At 36.3% G+C, this 16,512-nt stretch overlaps 1 protein-coding gene across 7 annotated transcripts in view; it reads right to left on the reverse strand.

Moving 5' to 3' along the window:
- The window catches only part of SOX6 (SRY-box 6), a 322,621-nt gene that overhangs the window by 201,869 nt on the left and 104,240 nt on the right, over nt 1-16,512 (reverse strand). For all 7 annotated transcript variants that reach the window (XM_026850473.1, XM_026850475.1, XM_026850472.1 and 4 more), the window contains one exon: nt 15,646-15,856. In XM_026850473.1, the coding sequence (XP_026706274.1) occupies nt 15,646-15,856 (211 nt within the window). The remainder of the gene's footprint in view (nt 1-15,645; nt 15,857-16,512) is intronic.

Below are 16,512 nucleotides of genomic sequence, written 5' to 3' on the forward strand. Positions count from 1 at the left end.
CTTCACATTTTGTGTTCCATCACTTATTTAAAATGTCACTATAGCCTATTCTTCACAGTATATGTGGAAATACCTATCCATTTTTACCAAGTTCTCCTACCCATTTTTCAAAACAAAGTCAATAAGGAAAGTGGAAAAAATGATTTTGTATAATGATAATAAAAGTATAATGCTTATTATATTCTAATCCCCTGATGACTGACTCCTTCAGCAGGAAAAATGCTGAGTTTTAATTTCTGAGCGCACATATATCTGTATTTCTAACAAAGGTAAAACTTCTAGAGAATGATTCTGAGCTTTTCTTGAAGAAGGACTCATATGTTAAGGTCTAAATGTCTAATCAAGATAGCAAATTTTAGATATTTTTCATCACATAAAATTATTCCATTCTATTTTAAGATAGACTTGATTCTAAGTAAGGATCTCCAGCAGCACTCATCTAATATCATTATGTACTGGCAAAAATGTTTTTTGTTTGCATTCACATAAAAGGGAAAGAAAAGCACATTGCTTATTAATATCTACTGAATTGTTTAAGAGGATTTTTAAGATACAAGTTAAAAGAATTTCATAATTTCAATTTCTCCTTTTCATTTAATAGTAGACATTCATTAGGACCCACACACTGTAATAAATTATAATAATTTCAAACAAGAATTAAATTACTAGGTACCTAGTGAAAGAGCCATTTTTTCTTAGGTACCCTGTAATCTAACTGTCAGATTTAAAATCTATTCCCAATCAACTCTTCACAACATTCACATTTATTCATCTATGCTAAATTAATAAAAGGTGTGAATAATACTGACAAAATTGATCATTATTGTTCATGTAGATTTAGAAAATTATAAGGTAATCTAAAATATAAAAGGAATTGAGGGAAACTATTACGGTTCTTATAAATAAATTCATCCTTTACTATATTTTTTTTTTAAATCAGGAAAAATCTTCAAGAAGAATTTATTTAGATTGACTGGCAAAGCTATTTAATAAATTGCACATTTCAGACTAGAACTACTTTTTTATTTCAAAAACTATTAAATGTTGTTGATGACTCAAATGAGAGTTCACCCATAATCTTAAAAAGTAATGCCGAAATACCAAACCCACTACCCAATTTCAGACTGAATACAGATTATTTTGTAGGTTGATCCCAGGATATGCTAAGCACCTTCCATGAGGTCCTGGGCGAGCTCAGGTAACACAGAAGTAAATGGGAATTGAGGTCACTCAGAATCTCTTGGAATCCAGATCTGATCGAGTACAGCAACTCTGAAAAACAGGGCGAGCATCCCTCCCCTTTATCTGTGCAAACAGATATAAGAGGGGACAGCGTTCTCCAAAGAATTAAAGGTATTACACAAATCATCTTTCCTTATACACAGACTTATCTGCAACCAGAAGTAACCACTGGATATTATTACAGCTCTACATAAAACCAAAGACAATGTCTATATTAGACTATCCTGTCCTTTGCACATTTGCAGTAATTCCTACCATCTAACCTCACTGACCCTCTCCCCCCTAACGGGGATCCCTGCAGATAAAGTAAAGCATGTCAACATCTGTTCCCATTCACACCGATTTTAATTTACAAAAAGAGCTTTGCTATTTTCAGAGCAGGCTCCAGAGCACAATGACAGATTTAAGGCCTTTAATGGGGTTGCGTTTTGAGTGTGTCAGCGTTTCATACTCACCAGGACTTGATTCTAAGGGGCTGCACCAAAGGAAGCTGGGGCGGGGGGGTTGGGGGGGTGTTTGGAGCCACAGCAAGGGTGTTCTCCTCACGACTCTGTTATTTACCTATAAACCAGCTGACAAAGTTTTACTGTCCTTAACAAACATCTGTGTTTGCTGCTTTGCCCAGAAATCAGAGATCCTTCTATTCCTATTTTCATTCAGTGCATTTCTTCTACCACAACACACTTTTCTGAAACTCAGCATGTATTACTGGGGGTACGTTTTCCAAACCGCTTTCTCAGGACGTAGCTCTGTTCTTACTGACTTTAGAACCCACTGATTTTTGTGAAAGCAAAGCTAGGCCAAAACTCTGTGTGTTTGGGGGGCTTTGTTTTTTAAAAAACACAGTCTTTGGTCTCTCCTGCTCTGTCATAGTAAAAATTTCACAATAACTAACCATCATTTTTCTAAGGTTCTTTTAAGTGGAAATTATTTATAGATTACCCTTTTAAATCCAAAGAACTTACTCATCCTACTAGAAAGTTGCAGAGCACGCAAACTGTGAAGATCGCAGAAACAATTCACAGAGTTTCAGGGAATTCATAGTGACTCAAAATAAATTTTTCCATCTCCTCAAGAGGGTTTAGTTGGTTTTTTTTTAAGATATACAATATGAAGAACAACTTGGAGAAACAATGCACAAGTTGTGTTGTAATCACATAACAGCTAAGACATGAGCAGCTGAGCAGAAGGAAGATGGGCAGTGGAATGCCATACAGTAATCAGCACTGTTGACTAATCAGAATTTGAGACACTAGAAGGTAATAAGGGTATTATAAAGAATGGCTTATTGAGGGAGCAGCTGTTTATGTGTAGCTCACTGTTTAAATGAGTTCCACTAGATTGCCATGGTATGTTTTGGTAAAAAAGTTTCACTCAAAAAAAAAAAAATCATATCCGGAAGAGCAAGCACGAGGGAGCAAATATCTGGGTATCATGACCGCAAATACATCAATAGAAGCAGTTATCTAGGTACTGGGGACCTCTCAAAACCGACATAAATTCAGTGGTCCTGGAAGTTACAAAAGAATATTCATTACTTAGGCAAAGCTTAAATGTCATCTTTGTTAGCCTCCACCACTGAGTGTTGTTGCCATGGGCACAAGAGCTGAGGTGGTTATGAAGGGTAATAGACAAAGAGGAAAAAACCAAGGGAAAGTATAACTAAAAACAACTGCAGAGCTGTTTTAAGACATTTATATTTGCACCAGCAGCCAATAAACACAATAAATAAATTCAACCGAATTTACAAAATAAGCCAATTTTAATATCCCTCTACATAAACATAATAATAAAATAGTGCTATGATCTCAACTAGGAAAATCTAACTAAATAATGTAAAAATACCAAAAATAGAAACAATATTCAAAATTGCACCAGTGAAAGTGACAACTCACCCTAATTCTCAGACAATAATAATGTTGTTCAAATCTGTGCCATGGGCTTGTTCAACAGTTTTTTGTTAGGTTGCTTTTAGAAACCAACCTACAGTTTTGTTTTTAAAAATATCTTTGAACTGCTGGGAGCAGGAAGGAGACTGCCTAATAGTAGTGGAAATTTATCATAATCCATTATTTAAATATTCAACTTTGGACAGTGAGGGCTTGGTAATATTTAAAGGCAGTCAGCAAGCAGTGGAAACTCTGGTATCTTTTGTAACAGTTCACATGTCAGACTGGCAAAGTGCCCACAGTGTACAGCAGAAAAATCTATTTAATGTCTGCCCCACAAGGCGACATGAGGCTTGATTGGCAGAAAGCAGAGAGTGGCTTTTGATCATGTGTCCTAACAAGCAGTTCCAGCTCCTGTCTCTTCGGCTGAGCGGCTCCACATTACCTATTCAAACAGAAGTGACAGGCCACTGCACTACTCTTTGGCTCTAGTCTCACGCAGTGGGAGCTATGCTGGAGACAGAGCCACTGATTAAATATATCACTTTTTCAAGACAAGCAGGTTGTCTGAATCAAAGTTGGACAGAATAGACTCAACATTATTAAAAGAGGATATAAAACTGGAGTTGAGTGATGTTAGGCCAGTTTGTACAGCCTCAGGGATTCACAGACTGACAAGGGGAATAAGGAACAGCAGAACTCATAAAGCAGGGTCAGAAATTAGCTGTGACACCTTGGCCATTTTCCCATCACTTCAGGGCCACTGTGTTTCAAATCCTGTAGTCTCTTTTTGGCCTTTTTTAAAACGATATTGTGTGCACGGAGGGGGAAGAGGGACATAAACATTGTTAACCACCAAAAGTTGCAAATTGCAGTTTTACAATAAAAGATAAAATATTAGCTAAATTTTGCCACCGAATATACAGTGTTTTCTAATTAGATTGGGGCTTTTCCCTTGTATTCTCATCAGCCAAATTATTGTCATCAAATAATTTGTTGATACAGCACTAGCTACTCTTGCTCTAAGGAATAACTGAAAGCTGGGGAAAATTACTGAATAGAGATGCTTATTACATTGCCTTGTTAGTTCATTAACAAATTGGTTTGATTTTTGAGGTTATATGTCTGGCCACACTGTCTGTTGTTATCATCTGATACACAGGCACAGAAAGGCAACAGATATGATACGTTGCCTAGTCATTCTATCACGGAAACAACAGATACACTGAAACTTGGAGGAACCAGTGCTCTAACTAAATTTTTAATTACAAGTATAACTGCAGATATAACAAAAACTGTTAATAAATCTGCAAGAACAGCATTTAAACAGCTAAATACACAAACATTCTACAGAGGAAACAGAAACTGAAGCAAAGGAAGCTTATTTTACTGAGTGATGCATATGCATGCCAGATCTATAAAATTACTTCTGGGCTATTCAAAGTTCTGTAAAAAAATGTTAAAATTATGATACAAAATCTCGACAGATTTTTTTTTCCAGAACTACTCCTGCGGTAATTCCATTGAAATTAATAGAGTCACCTCAGGAATAAACTTGGTTCAATATTTATTTTTCACTACGGCAAGTTCTTCTGACATTTTAACAGACCTCTGCCCGATGTGTTAGTTTTTGCTTCACTGTAAATATTTAAAAGTAATCTGCTTGTTACATATTTAAGATATGATAAGGGCTGCTGAGAACCCGAGCTGTTTTAAATATTGAAAATGCAGGTAAATTTGCAGATAGAGTAGAAAGAGCTGAATCCTGTCCTCATGCATATCTGTTAACACATACAGCATAGCTATAAATGCAAACAGAATTCAGTCTTAAGGTGGTGTTAGACTAACAAGAAATTCAGTACAGAGCTCTCAATGTTTTTGGTGCCACTGCAGGCTCTCTAGACTGTAGTGTTCAGAGTTCCTCCAGATGGGTGAAAGAGCCTGCTTGCTTCAACATTTTCAAACAAATAAAAGACAGAAGAGTATTCAAGATGGGGGTTTTTTTAGGTTCAGTGAAGATCATGATTCACCGTAGAAGGTGATGTCACATCAAGTTCTTTAAGAAATGTGAGCAGGCAGCAGTGCATTATAGCTTCATGTCGAAATATGGCAAATGGTTATGTAAAGCATTAAGTAAAACAGTTAAAAAGGAAGATGAAAATAAACAGGCATTCATGCACAGGGCACTGTGCCCAGGAACTCTGGGCACCTATGTAAGTAAAACTAAAAATATATTATGATTAATAAAAGAAAACAGCTATTAGATACATTCCAAAATGCTAGGCTGTAGAACAAGACATTTTGGCACAGCTTTGTGGATTGGCAGCCCCTGTTAAAGACCGACCCAAGACTGCAGCAGAATGGGTGCTGCTAGTCAGGACGGAGCAACGCTAACAGGAGCTATCCGCAGATGATTACACAGTACTTGCCCTCACGAGTATATTTAACAAGGGCTATAGCACTCTTTTTTTTCATGACTATCACAATCTGAACTCTACTGAGAACCACCACTTCTTTATGTTATTAAAGTAATACAGAAGAGGGAGGATTTTGACACATTAAGAAATATTAACTCTTCCTTCATTTTGGAGATCACTGTGCCAATGGGTAAATAAGGAAGAAGCCTGGCCACAAATGGGAATTAGAGGTATTCATCACAATGCAGAATACATTTATGAAGCACAGAAACATGTAGTTCAGAACACCGAATTATGTTTTGTTCCTGGTTTTCGCTTTGCACCCATCATCTATGCACTGGGAAGCGACAGCACACACACAGGGCTAAAACTCGAATTATACAGATGAATAGGACTCAGACAGGACTGAACATACTACTGCTCAAGTTCATGATAAAGCCCTTGTTGGCTTTAAAGGTACCAGGTCAGTCCTGCAGTGCAGAATTAGAGGCCTTAGTTGAGACCACACCTGGGGTGTTGTGTCTAGTTCTGGGCTCCCCAGTACAAGAAAGATGGAAATACTAGAGAGAGTCCAGCAATGGGCCACAGGACAACCAACAGACTGGAGCACCTCTCGTATGAAGAGGGGCTGAGTGAGCTGTGATTATTTACCCTGGAAAAGAGCAGGCTCCAGGGAATAATATACAAATATCTGATGGCAGGAGTAAAGAAGACAGACCCCCCTCTCTTCTCAGTGGTCCCCACTAACAGTAAATGGAAACAGAGGAAATTCCCTTGAAACATAAGAAAAACCTTTCTTATTGTAAGGATGACCAAACACTGAACAGGTTGTGGAGTTTCCATCCTTGGAAACACTCAAAAACTGATGGGACACAGCCTTGAGCAACCTGTTTTAAGCAATCCTACTCTGAGCTGGGGAGTTGAACCAGACAATGGTAAGTGGTGCCTTCCCACCTCTGTGATTCTCCAGCTCTGAGAACCTGACAGCAAACTGAGTGCAGGAGAACATGGACAGATTGTCACTGAAATAAACGCAGTAAGGCTCTTTCATGTATTGGGTAATATGCTTGGAAGACGAAAGCTGCTTTTAATGATGACAACCTAAATTTTATGATGCTGAACTGAGCAGTTCTTTGTAAAAAGGATAAACTCAAAATCCAATTTCCTCCTTCACATTATAAAACACTCTAGAAGATTTCCAAATTTTTTAAGCTCAAATTCTTTCCATTACAAATTTCTGGGAAAATAAAAATGTCTAAAAAATACTTAAAGTAGTATTTTAAATGGAAAAAACAATGAACTACTTTTTTTTTTTTCCCCTATTTCTTACTTGCATTTAATAATACAGAAAAGTAACACTGACGTTGAATGCGTTTCATCTCCTTAACATAATATTTGTTTGGGGTTAATTAGCACGGCTGAAGACTAATCTTAATAATTGTTTGTTGTTTCCACTGGAGGCAGGTTTCCCTCAGGAAAGAAGTGGCATCTTGGAGTTTCAGACTAAAACACAGAGGTGAGAGTAGCTGCTCTCTCTGTTAGATGAACAAGACAGCCCGAGCATGTAGCTGCCTCATGCAGTCAGGCAGCGAATGCTTCTGTCTCTCTTGTGGCAACCAAATAAAGTTGTCAAAATTATTTTTAAGTAATGATAAGGTATCTAAACCAAATACTGTATAGAAAAATAAGGAATATATCAGCATTTAAAATGTATATGCTGCTGAGCATTTTTACTGTCATTTCTTTAAGAAAAGCAGATCTAATTAGCTGTATCTCTAAAGTGCGTACCTAGCATTTTTATTATGTATTATAACATTTTGCTTAGAGTTGACATTTTTATTCTGACAAGCACTGTCTGGAGAGCTCTCAATAAATAATACATTTACAATTTTCAGTAAATAAGCACTGGACACAAATCGTTATCCTTACTTACAGCTGCCCCTCTCTAATAGTGCTTTTACAAGTAAGGTGACTATTCAGTCTAATGCAATACTCTCAGTGCTGGAGAGATATTTTCATTCATTACCCCAGTCACAGGCACTTAAAGCACTTTTAGGCCCTGTTGCAAAACAGCAGGAATGGCAAAGCAAATAAGACCAACTAAAACTAAAGTTCATCATCAGAGAAATCTGGGGTCATTCACCCTACAGAACTTGGAAAATACAATGGCACACAAGATCGGCCATATTCAAGCCCTATCTTTCCCTCATATTTTTATATTTACATTATCAATTTTAGGAAGGGAACTATTGCAGTCTAGTCCCTACTATTAACCTGATGACTAGAAAATATGTTTCAATTCCCATTTTAAAGCATGATCTGACCATTGCATTTGTGTCACAGTACATCAGAAACCAATGAAGTTTGAATTTATTTTTCTACTGCCAAGATCACACAACCGAAGCAACTCTCCATATTTTTACAGCTATTTACTCACTTTCATTCTTTGCTACAGAGCCCAATGTCAGTTGTAGCCATTCATATGGAACTTGTCTTTTTTACTGCCCTAAGGAAAAAGCTGGCTTTTTAAATATGCTTTTAAAATAATGATTTCATAGTATTAATAACATACTAATATTTTAATGATAGCAGATCTTTTACCATGTCTAAAAAGCAGATTAAAATGTAGAGGAGCATAGTGTAGAAAATTATGTAAAATGGAAGCATGGAGACAATTTATCATACAATAGATAGTAAATTAATGTGTCCAGCAGTGGACAATGTCGGAATTGAGAGGTACAGTGGGATTAAAGATGAGATGACCCCTGAAAGTAAGACATTGGAAAACACAGTCACTGAGGAGGAACAGTTGGAATGGTCAGAAGATGCTGGCATTGAGAAGATTTTGGCCAGCCTCAGTCTAATCTGTCCCTTTCTACAGCTCAAGTTCAGAGACAATGAGGAAGGCTCAAAGACCATTTGTTCTAATGAAAAGTATTTTAATCATCTCAAATATTCAAGGATGAATAAAGACATTTCCTCAATGTAACATGAGCATCTCAAAATGGTGAAAGTAAACATCTACCCAAAACAAGTTTAAAGAGTTATCATAGGTAGAAGGGATGTCCCAATCTTCAGAATTGAGACCTGAATTTCAGACTCTCCTCACATCAGGATCCGAGCTACGATCAACTCTGTTTATTAGCAAAAGCAACAATTTGTAGAGGTGAAGACATACAAAGCTTCAACAAGAAAACAACCTACATTGGGAAACTGAAGCTCCAGAAAAGTAGAAGCTCCATAAAATGCTGTAGAACCTACATCTAGGTAACTGCCTGCTAGTAACCAAGGTGTATTTTCGCCTGACAGGTCTTCATGTGGCTATTTCCTTCAACTTCCATCAAATCCTATTAAAAAAAAAAAAAAACCAAAACTGCTACCATCACACTCACCATATTCATGTTGATAATCCTGAATTAAAACTAAGAACTGAAGGGACATGAAAAAACTTTTTAGCAAAAAGATTACTTTTTGGTCATGACATCTATGGAAAAGCATGTACTTTTTCCCATTTCTGTGCCATGAACAAATTTCAGAACAAAGAAAACTGAAGGGAAACTTTCAAATGTAGCATGAGGCATACTGAAAAATGTTGAAGAATTACTATAGTGTAATCCACACAGAACCTGTGAGTAATGATTAGATGCTTAAATGCTACAACACTGGGCAAGATTGTAGTGTAGACAGACAGATAATAAATGCAAAGAGAAGGTGGAAAGATGATAATATGCCAGTTTCTAAAAAAAATTGTGAGATAGCATTTAATCACAAAACAGTACTCTGAAAGACTTAAAGGATATAAGTCAGAAAATAATGAAAAATGCATAAATTCTCATATGCCTGGAAGAATAAATGAAGAGACAAACTATTAATGACCAGATACAATAGTGTTACATAGGCTGGGTCTGCCTTTGTAAACAAAACATAAAAGTTTACCTAAACATATGTTGAGTTCTAAATATAATTTTTAAAAGTGCATTAAAGTTATTTCTTCTTCAAACAAGGATGGATTTTTGATAGAAAAATCAAGTACATCAGATAGAAACTAGGCAGCATCTTCTTTTAATTACCGGGAAAATAACCCTAGAAACCACTTTTTTTTTGTGATAATGTTCCTAAAAAGTCCTAAATTACTTTAACACATTAAGACAAGGGAATTCACTGTACACTTCAACAAATTAAGTCTTAGAAGTTTTATGATCAATAAAACCTCTCTAAATAGAAGAATATCTTTTTCTAAAGCAGCAACATAAATTGCAAGAAAAAGGAGTGAATAATGTGATTTTACCAAGACCATTGGATAAAAAAAAAAAAAAAAAAAAAAAGGAGAGAGTGGGTTGCATTTAATTATATGGTAAAAAGATAAGTAATTCAAGAAAACAGCCATTTAAGAAAATGTACCTCATATCTCTCCTCTAACCTGACCTGAGTAGTCTATTTATCGGGCTCTTGTGTTTTTATTTTGGAAGCATGTTTGGAGCTTAGCAGAAAAATTCCTCAGCCTAGATGCTACCATAAACAGCTTCTAACAAAAAGCAAGTAAAAGATATGTATTAACTAAAAAATAACTGATTCTGAGTTTTCTTACTAAAACCTATTTTTAAGAAGAAGAAAAGGGAAGCACAATGAAGTTGGTACCTCGCAGATGTGGCAAGGTCTTTCAAAGATGACGGAAGGACTTTGAAGGTCTGTTTTTTCACATCCAAAGGGCTTGTTTCTAGTTGAGAGGAATGCCAGCTGCCATTTAAGAATTCCAGAGGTATCACAAGAAATAAACCAGTCATTTTTAAGAATTACTTTGGGTAATCCTAATACCAACACCCAGTAACATTTTTAAAGCCTTGAAACAGAACAAAATAGCTGTAGCCATCAAGAAAACTACAGAATAAAGAACAGGGCTCTATAAATGGCAGGTGCATTAGGACAACCAGGGATCATGCTTTCATCAGTGGAAAGTGATGGATACAGAAAGCTCTGGATACAGAGCACACCACAAGACAGATAATTTGAATTAAATCTCAGTAAAACTACTGAAAAACGTTAATGAATATCCACTATTCACAGCTGGTCAGTAGTTCACTTCTAGGCCTGATCCACAAAAGAGAACTCCTGACATGCAACGTCCTCAAAGGTTGTCTTTAAAACTATACCAGAAAACAAGTGTCTCTGCCCGAACTCTCTTCTCAGCTGTGGCAGGGTGAAAACAACACAAAACTGAAACTCTCCATTCATTTCATGCAATATAACACATATTTAAACCCCCAAACCAAAAAAAGCCTGCATAAAATTACAACCTAAATGGTTTACCACTGTCTAGTTATAAAACACAGAATTAAAAAGATTACGTTTGTTTACTTCCCAGTGAAGTCAACAGGAAATATGTACGTATTTGTGTTTACAATACTTGAGTATACTGTCCATACTGGCATGATAGAAAATTTTATATGGGAAGTGTTAATCTATTCTAAATCAATATAAAAGAAAGTCTTCAATTATTATTATTAACTAATGAAGCTGGAGCAAAAAAAATAACAAAACACAAAATCAGAAAAACCACCACTACCGAGTAGTGTAGTATGCTTTTCCCTATTGCATATAAAATGAATAATACATGTGAAACCTTAATTTTTAATCTGGATATCTTTAGACGTATTATATAGCACTGTGAGTTACATATATCCGCTCACAGAGTACGAACAGGTGCACATGACAGAGAATAGATGGAAATTTATGAATATACCACTCTTTATATAGATGTTCATTATTCCAACATGCATACATAAAAATCTTTGATCTCTGAATGTTCAACTATGGTCTTCAAGGAGGAAACAAGAATGGGAAGCAGTTTATAAAAAGCTTGTGTTAGAATTGTGAACTGAGCTTGGTTGAAAAATGATACTGTATACATCGCTCAGAATCAAGGTCAAAAGTGAATTAGGAATCCAGGCCCTGAGTAATGAGGGCTTAGCACTTAGGAGAAATGACATGCCCAGTTTCCAGCTCAGAAGTGCCAGCTGACCTGCCAACCTAGCATTCCAGATCTGAAAGGGGGAAATCTGCTCTCCTAGCTACAGACAAGATGTGTGCTACTAATTATTGGTCGTAGAGGCCTATGATGAAGTACAGTAGGACAGTTGTCTGGAAGCCAATTCTCAGCCTAGAATTCAGGCAGCCCAGGCAATGTAAATCTGTCTCACCAAAGTAATATAAGCAATATTCTGTAAGAAAGGTCTTTTACTGAAGGGGGATAGAAAGGGAAAGAAGCAGTCTGACCATACTATCTAACATAAACTCTTCATTTCAGCTGTAAAGAGATTTAATACTTGATTGTACTGGAGGATACTTCCAGAGGAAAAAAAAAAAAACACCAAAAAACAGTAAAACAATCCTTCTGCTCATAGAAAAAGTAAGATGAACATACTGAAGTTATCCAAGAAGCCCTAGAGTCTAGTGTTGTTGATTAAATTAAACACCTGTTCATTTCTGACCTCTTCTGTCTTATGAGAACACATGTCAGCAGTGTCTTTACATACTCAAACTAACTCTAAATATTTGTATCATTCTTTTTTTTTTTTTCTTTTTTCCCCCCAGTTCCAATTTTGTCATCAATTTTCTCATTTCCAAGTCATGGCAAAATAACACACAGGAATGCCTTAAATGTGCAAAATATGCAAATACCAGACCACTAAGTCAAAAAAATGTTATCTTGTGACGTTGGTAACCTTTGTTCAAACTACAAATAACGTTAAAAACATACCTACAGTATATTCAGTCCTGTATGAGGCGCTCATGTTCCCAGTATTATACACAAGACATGACACTGGCTGAAGCACTATTATTAAAGAGAGATTAAAACAGCTGTACATTATGCTGAAGCACTCACTCTTTCCTTTACAAACAGACGGTCCTGGATTACAAGCAGCACTTGACCATTTAAATCACTACAACAACCAGATATAACCAGCTGGGCCATATTCTCTTAGGCAATGCCTGTTGACCTCCTCAGTCACAGCTGCTCAGATGAAATTCTCATTAGACAACTTATTTTCAGAAGCCAAAGGACTCTGATTAAATATATCTATTTAGACACGATAAAGTCTTTCAGTATATAATTCTTTTCCAGTGTCATGAGATACAAGGGACACCACAAGTAGTGTATACAAGCGTAACAGACACCTAATACCTGATGGTATAACACAAAATATTTAAGTATTTGACACCAGCAACTCATATTACTCAAATTCAGATCCTATAGATGGACCAGAGAGCTACTATAATAACATTAAAAGAGACTTGTTGCTGTACTCGCATGGGGGTTCAAGCAGATGACTGGAATTCCTGAGTTCTTTATTCCACTTCTAACTCTACAGTTAACTTGACATATGACTGTATCTTAGCCCGATTCCCACAGCTGCATCCACGGTCATGGAGCTCCTCCTTATAAGAGATGCTAACATGCACTATTAATTCATTCAAAGAGTGATGCAAGACTTCAAGCTCCACAGATTTTACGTAGTAGTATACAGTAGAAATACACATCTTTTCCCCATTATATTCATTAAAGCAATTATATTATGCTACCTATTTGCTCAGAAAATCAGCAGGTGTTTTTCAATTCGGACGAGCAGTTTTGTGCCAGATCAGGACTTATTACACTTCTCAACAGCAAAGGCTGCATACCATTTTAAGACAAGAATACCATGGAAACCTATTTTAAAGGATAGATGTTAAAGAGCATCATGTATGGTACATGTGTGATTAGGCTATTAATCAGGTTGCTTAAAAGAGACTATAATATGGCAAAACATTTTCATAGTCTCAGACCTCATTTCTCCAGCTGACTGCACTGAGTCAGTTGCAGCACCCACAGTCACAACAAAGATCAGAGGCTTAAAATAGTAACTATTTTTAAAATGTTATTTTATTCCAATCAAACAAGTAGGGAGAATTTACTTTTTAATTCAGAGAAACTTCTGAATACTGAAATAGGTATTCAAATCTGTCATAAGAATTTTGGTATGTCTAGTCTACCCAGAAGTTTAAAACCATTGAACTTCCTAATTGTAACATCCTTAAGAATTTCCAATCTTTCTAATAATGATTTTTCCGTGTTCGTTTATACAATAGCAGTCAGATAATCATTAATTATTTTCCATAAAAGGGAAGTGACCTTTTTTTTTCTACAGAAAATCCTGGATGAATTGAAAAGAACTTAACATGAGAAGATACAGCCAATTATCTTTGAACTTACAAGCAGTCTTAAGAATAGTTTTCCAGTATGATGTGGTCCATGAAAGGTAAGATTATTTTATAGATCAGAAATGACCTTTATTGCACAGCTGGTGAGAACATACAGCATAGAAGGCTCAGACTCAGCGATAGGGATCTCTCCACTGTGCATATACCTCTCTCAAATCAACTAGTGTATATCAATAGAGAGGAAGTGCAGAAAATTCTTGAGAATTCATACAAAAATAAGCTATGAAATGCTTGAAGCCTTACAGTAAGATACTATGTTTAAACTTTTTGATGCACATTTTTATTAGCACACCATTCAGAATACTCCTGGAAAAGTCTTAGCTGTGGTGGCACTACAAACAGCAACTTGTATACTCCCGCAGCAAAGTATGAGCCAAGACCTTTGATTAGCATGGAGTGTCGAACGACTGTTACTGACTGTAAAAAACAACTTTGCCAAAGTAACATTTAAAATAGTTTTCCTAGTCTAACCACCAAATCTAAGAAAGCAATTTTTAAAAGAGTGATCTTTACAGCTGAAAACAGACAGATGGTAGTAAAGAATCTGGGACATTCTCTCTTTAGAGATGTTTCACCAGCTTCAGAAAGGACACCTATAGAACACATTTATCTATGTGCTGGCATTTAACAATTATGCCAAGAAATTTGAAAGCCTACTTCCATCCCTACATGATTTATCCCATATTTAAACATATTATTGTATCAGCATCAATTTTAATGGAAATCTACATTGCTACATGGAGCCAAGGGATGCTGAAGCGCACTGTTTGAAGTGCACTGTGACCACACCATGAAATTGAGGTGGAAAAATCATTCGGAACTCAATCATATTTCAAAGAAAAAAAGGATCACAAAATTCTACTTCTTTGTGTTTCTACTATGTTATAAATATTCTTCCTGGGTTATTTTTATGTCACAAAACACCACTGGTAAGATAACTAACAGAATCCACACAGATGCCTCCACACCTGTTTATCTATTTCAGAGCCTCCTGCACTCTCATTTTCTCTGGTTCAAACTCAGGTATGAGCTCACAGACTAGAAGATACTGTTGCAGAAGGAACCAAGACTTCATTCACTTTGACAGGGGGAGAGATTTTCATAGTGGACCCTGACCATGTGCACACATATACTGATAGACTCATTCTCCAGTTCTGTTTAGTTCCTTAAAAGGCCAAAAATCTTAGCAAAGCCAGTGAAAATATCTGAATAAGGACTGAATACATAAACTACCCTAGAGCTCAAAGATTTGTCCTCATTTTTATCTCTCTAACTCTTGTAAGAATATCTGAGCAGACTATAAAAAATATTATGTCTTCAGCCACAGTTCTAGACATATAGGTCAGAACTAGGTACTCTTTACACTTAAAACTGTTTCTCATTCTCCTAGCCACAGATGCTGGGTCATTAAGGTCATCAAAGATAAGAATTTCTAAGACAAAACAAACCAGCTCATGTTTTATTCATTCTTATTGTTTAAAATAAACATTTATCTTTTAACGAAAAAGAACAAATACCACCGAAGAATATCCCTCACAACTCTACAACCAGTTAAGAATTCTTCATAGCCTTTCAAGCAAGAGTTGAGTTTTCACCTAAACTGACATTCTTGCTTTGACTCACAGACTACCAACACAATTTAGAAAGTTTTAAAAAACTGGCATATTTGTCTAAAATCCCTAATGGATCTCATTGCCATGGTAACCTGTGAATAACTTTATCCTAGCCTTTGCCAATTATGCAATCTTCTGGCTCTTGATAACCAGCACATTCTTTATGCCATAAAAATTGTAGGGTTTGGGGGTGGGGAAACTGTATCAGTCTTATCCAACACATACCCTCTTGCTCAGTCCTGGTCATTTCTTCTAGTTTCTTCTGCTTCAGCGTGTCCACCACATCTGCAAGGCTTCCTTTGCGGCGTTCTGGCGTTCCAAAATTAACACTGGTCATTAGCTCACTGCGGTCACGACCTCCTTCGTCGGGCTTGTTTGGTGAGGTAGAGGTATTTCGGAAGGAATATAGGGAACATAACTTATTACTCTCTGACTCCTGCAAAGAAACAATACAATGTGAAAACATAGGCTATTCTCTTATGTCAAAAGAATCTCAGAGGTAAAATTTGAAAGCACTATTTAATGATCTGTAATACTAACAAGCCTACATGTACCCTCCATGCTAAAATGAGCATTATGATTTGAATTTCTCACTTTCAGTGTTTGCTAAGGGCTCTTTTCTCCTTAAGGCCAGTCCTCCTCACGCTTTTGACAATCATACTTCATGCCTGAGATACTCCTCATCAAGGATTTTCCTTTTCAGAAACAAGTTGCTTCAAGAGTTTTTTCAATGAATGTTTTAAGCTTTTACAATTTTCTTTAGTTCCTTAATTAGGGGCAATATATGGAGCACGAAGAAAATACAGGCAAGGACAAATTATTCCTGGACAGATCCTCAGCTAATGGAAAACAACCTAACTTTAAAACCAGAAGAGTTAGGCCAATAATGACTGGGGAGCAAGGCATCTACTTCACAGTTAAAAAAAGCTTATGATATGTGTCTACCCATGCTCATTCACTGCTCTTTAAACCTTTTTCTTAAAGAATGAAGGTTATAATGCTTCTAATGTACAAAAAGAGATTTTACTTTCAGGCTAATGAAAGTAAAGAATGAGCAAGGAAACGAGTTTATGGCAGAACAAGTCATATATG

The sequence above is a fragment of the Athene cunicularia genome (genome assembly GCF_003259725.1).
Source record: "Athene cunicularia isolate RWA chromosome 5 unlocalized genomic scaffold, athCun1 chr5_part2, whole genome shotgun sequence".
Taxonomy (NCBI): domain Eukaryota; kingdom Metazoa; phylum Chordata; class Aves; order Strigiformes; family Strigidae; genus Athene; species Athene cunicularia.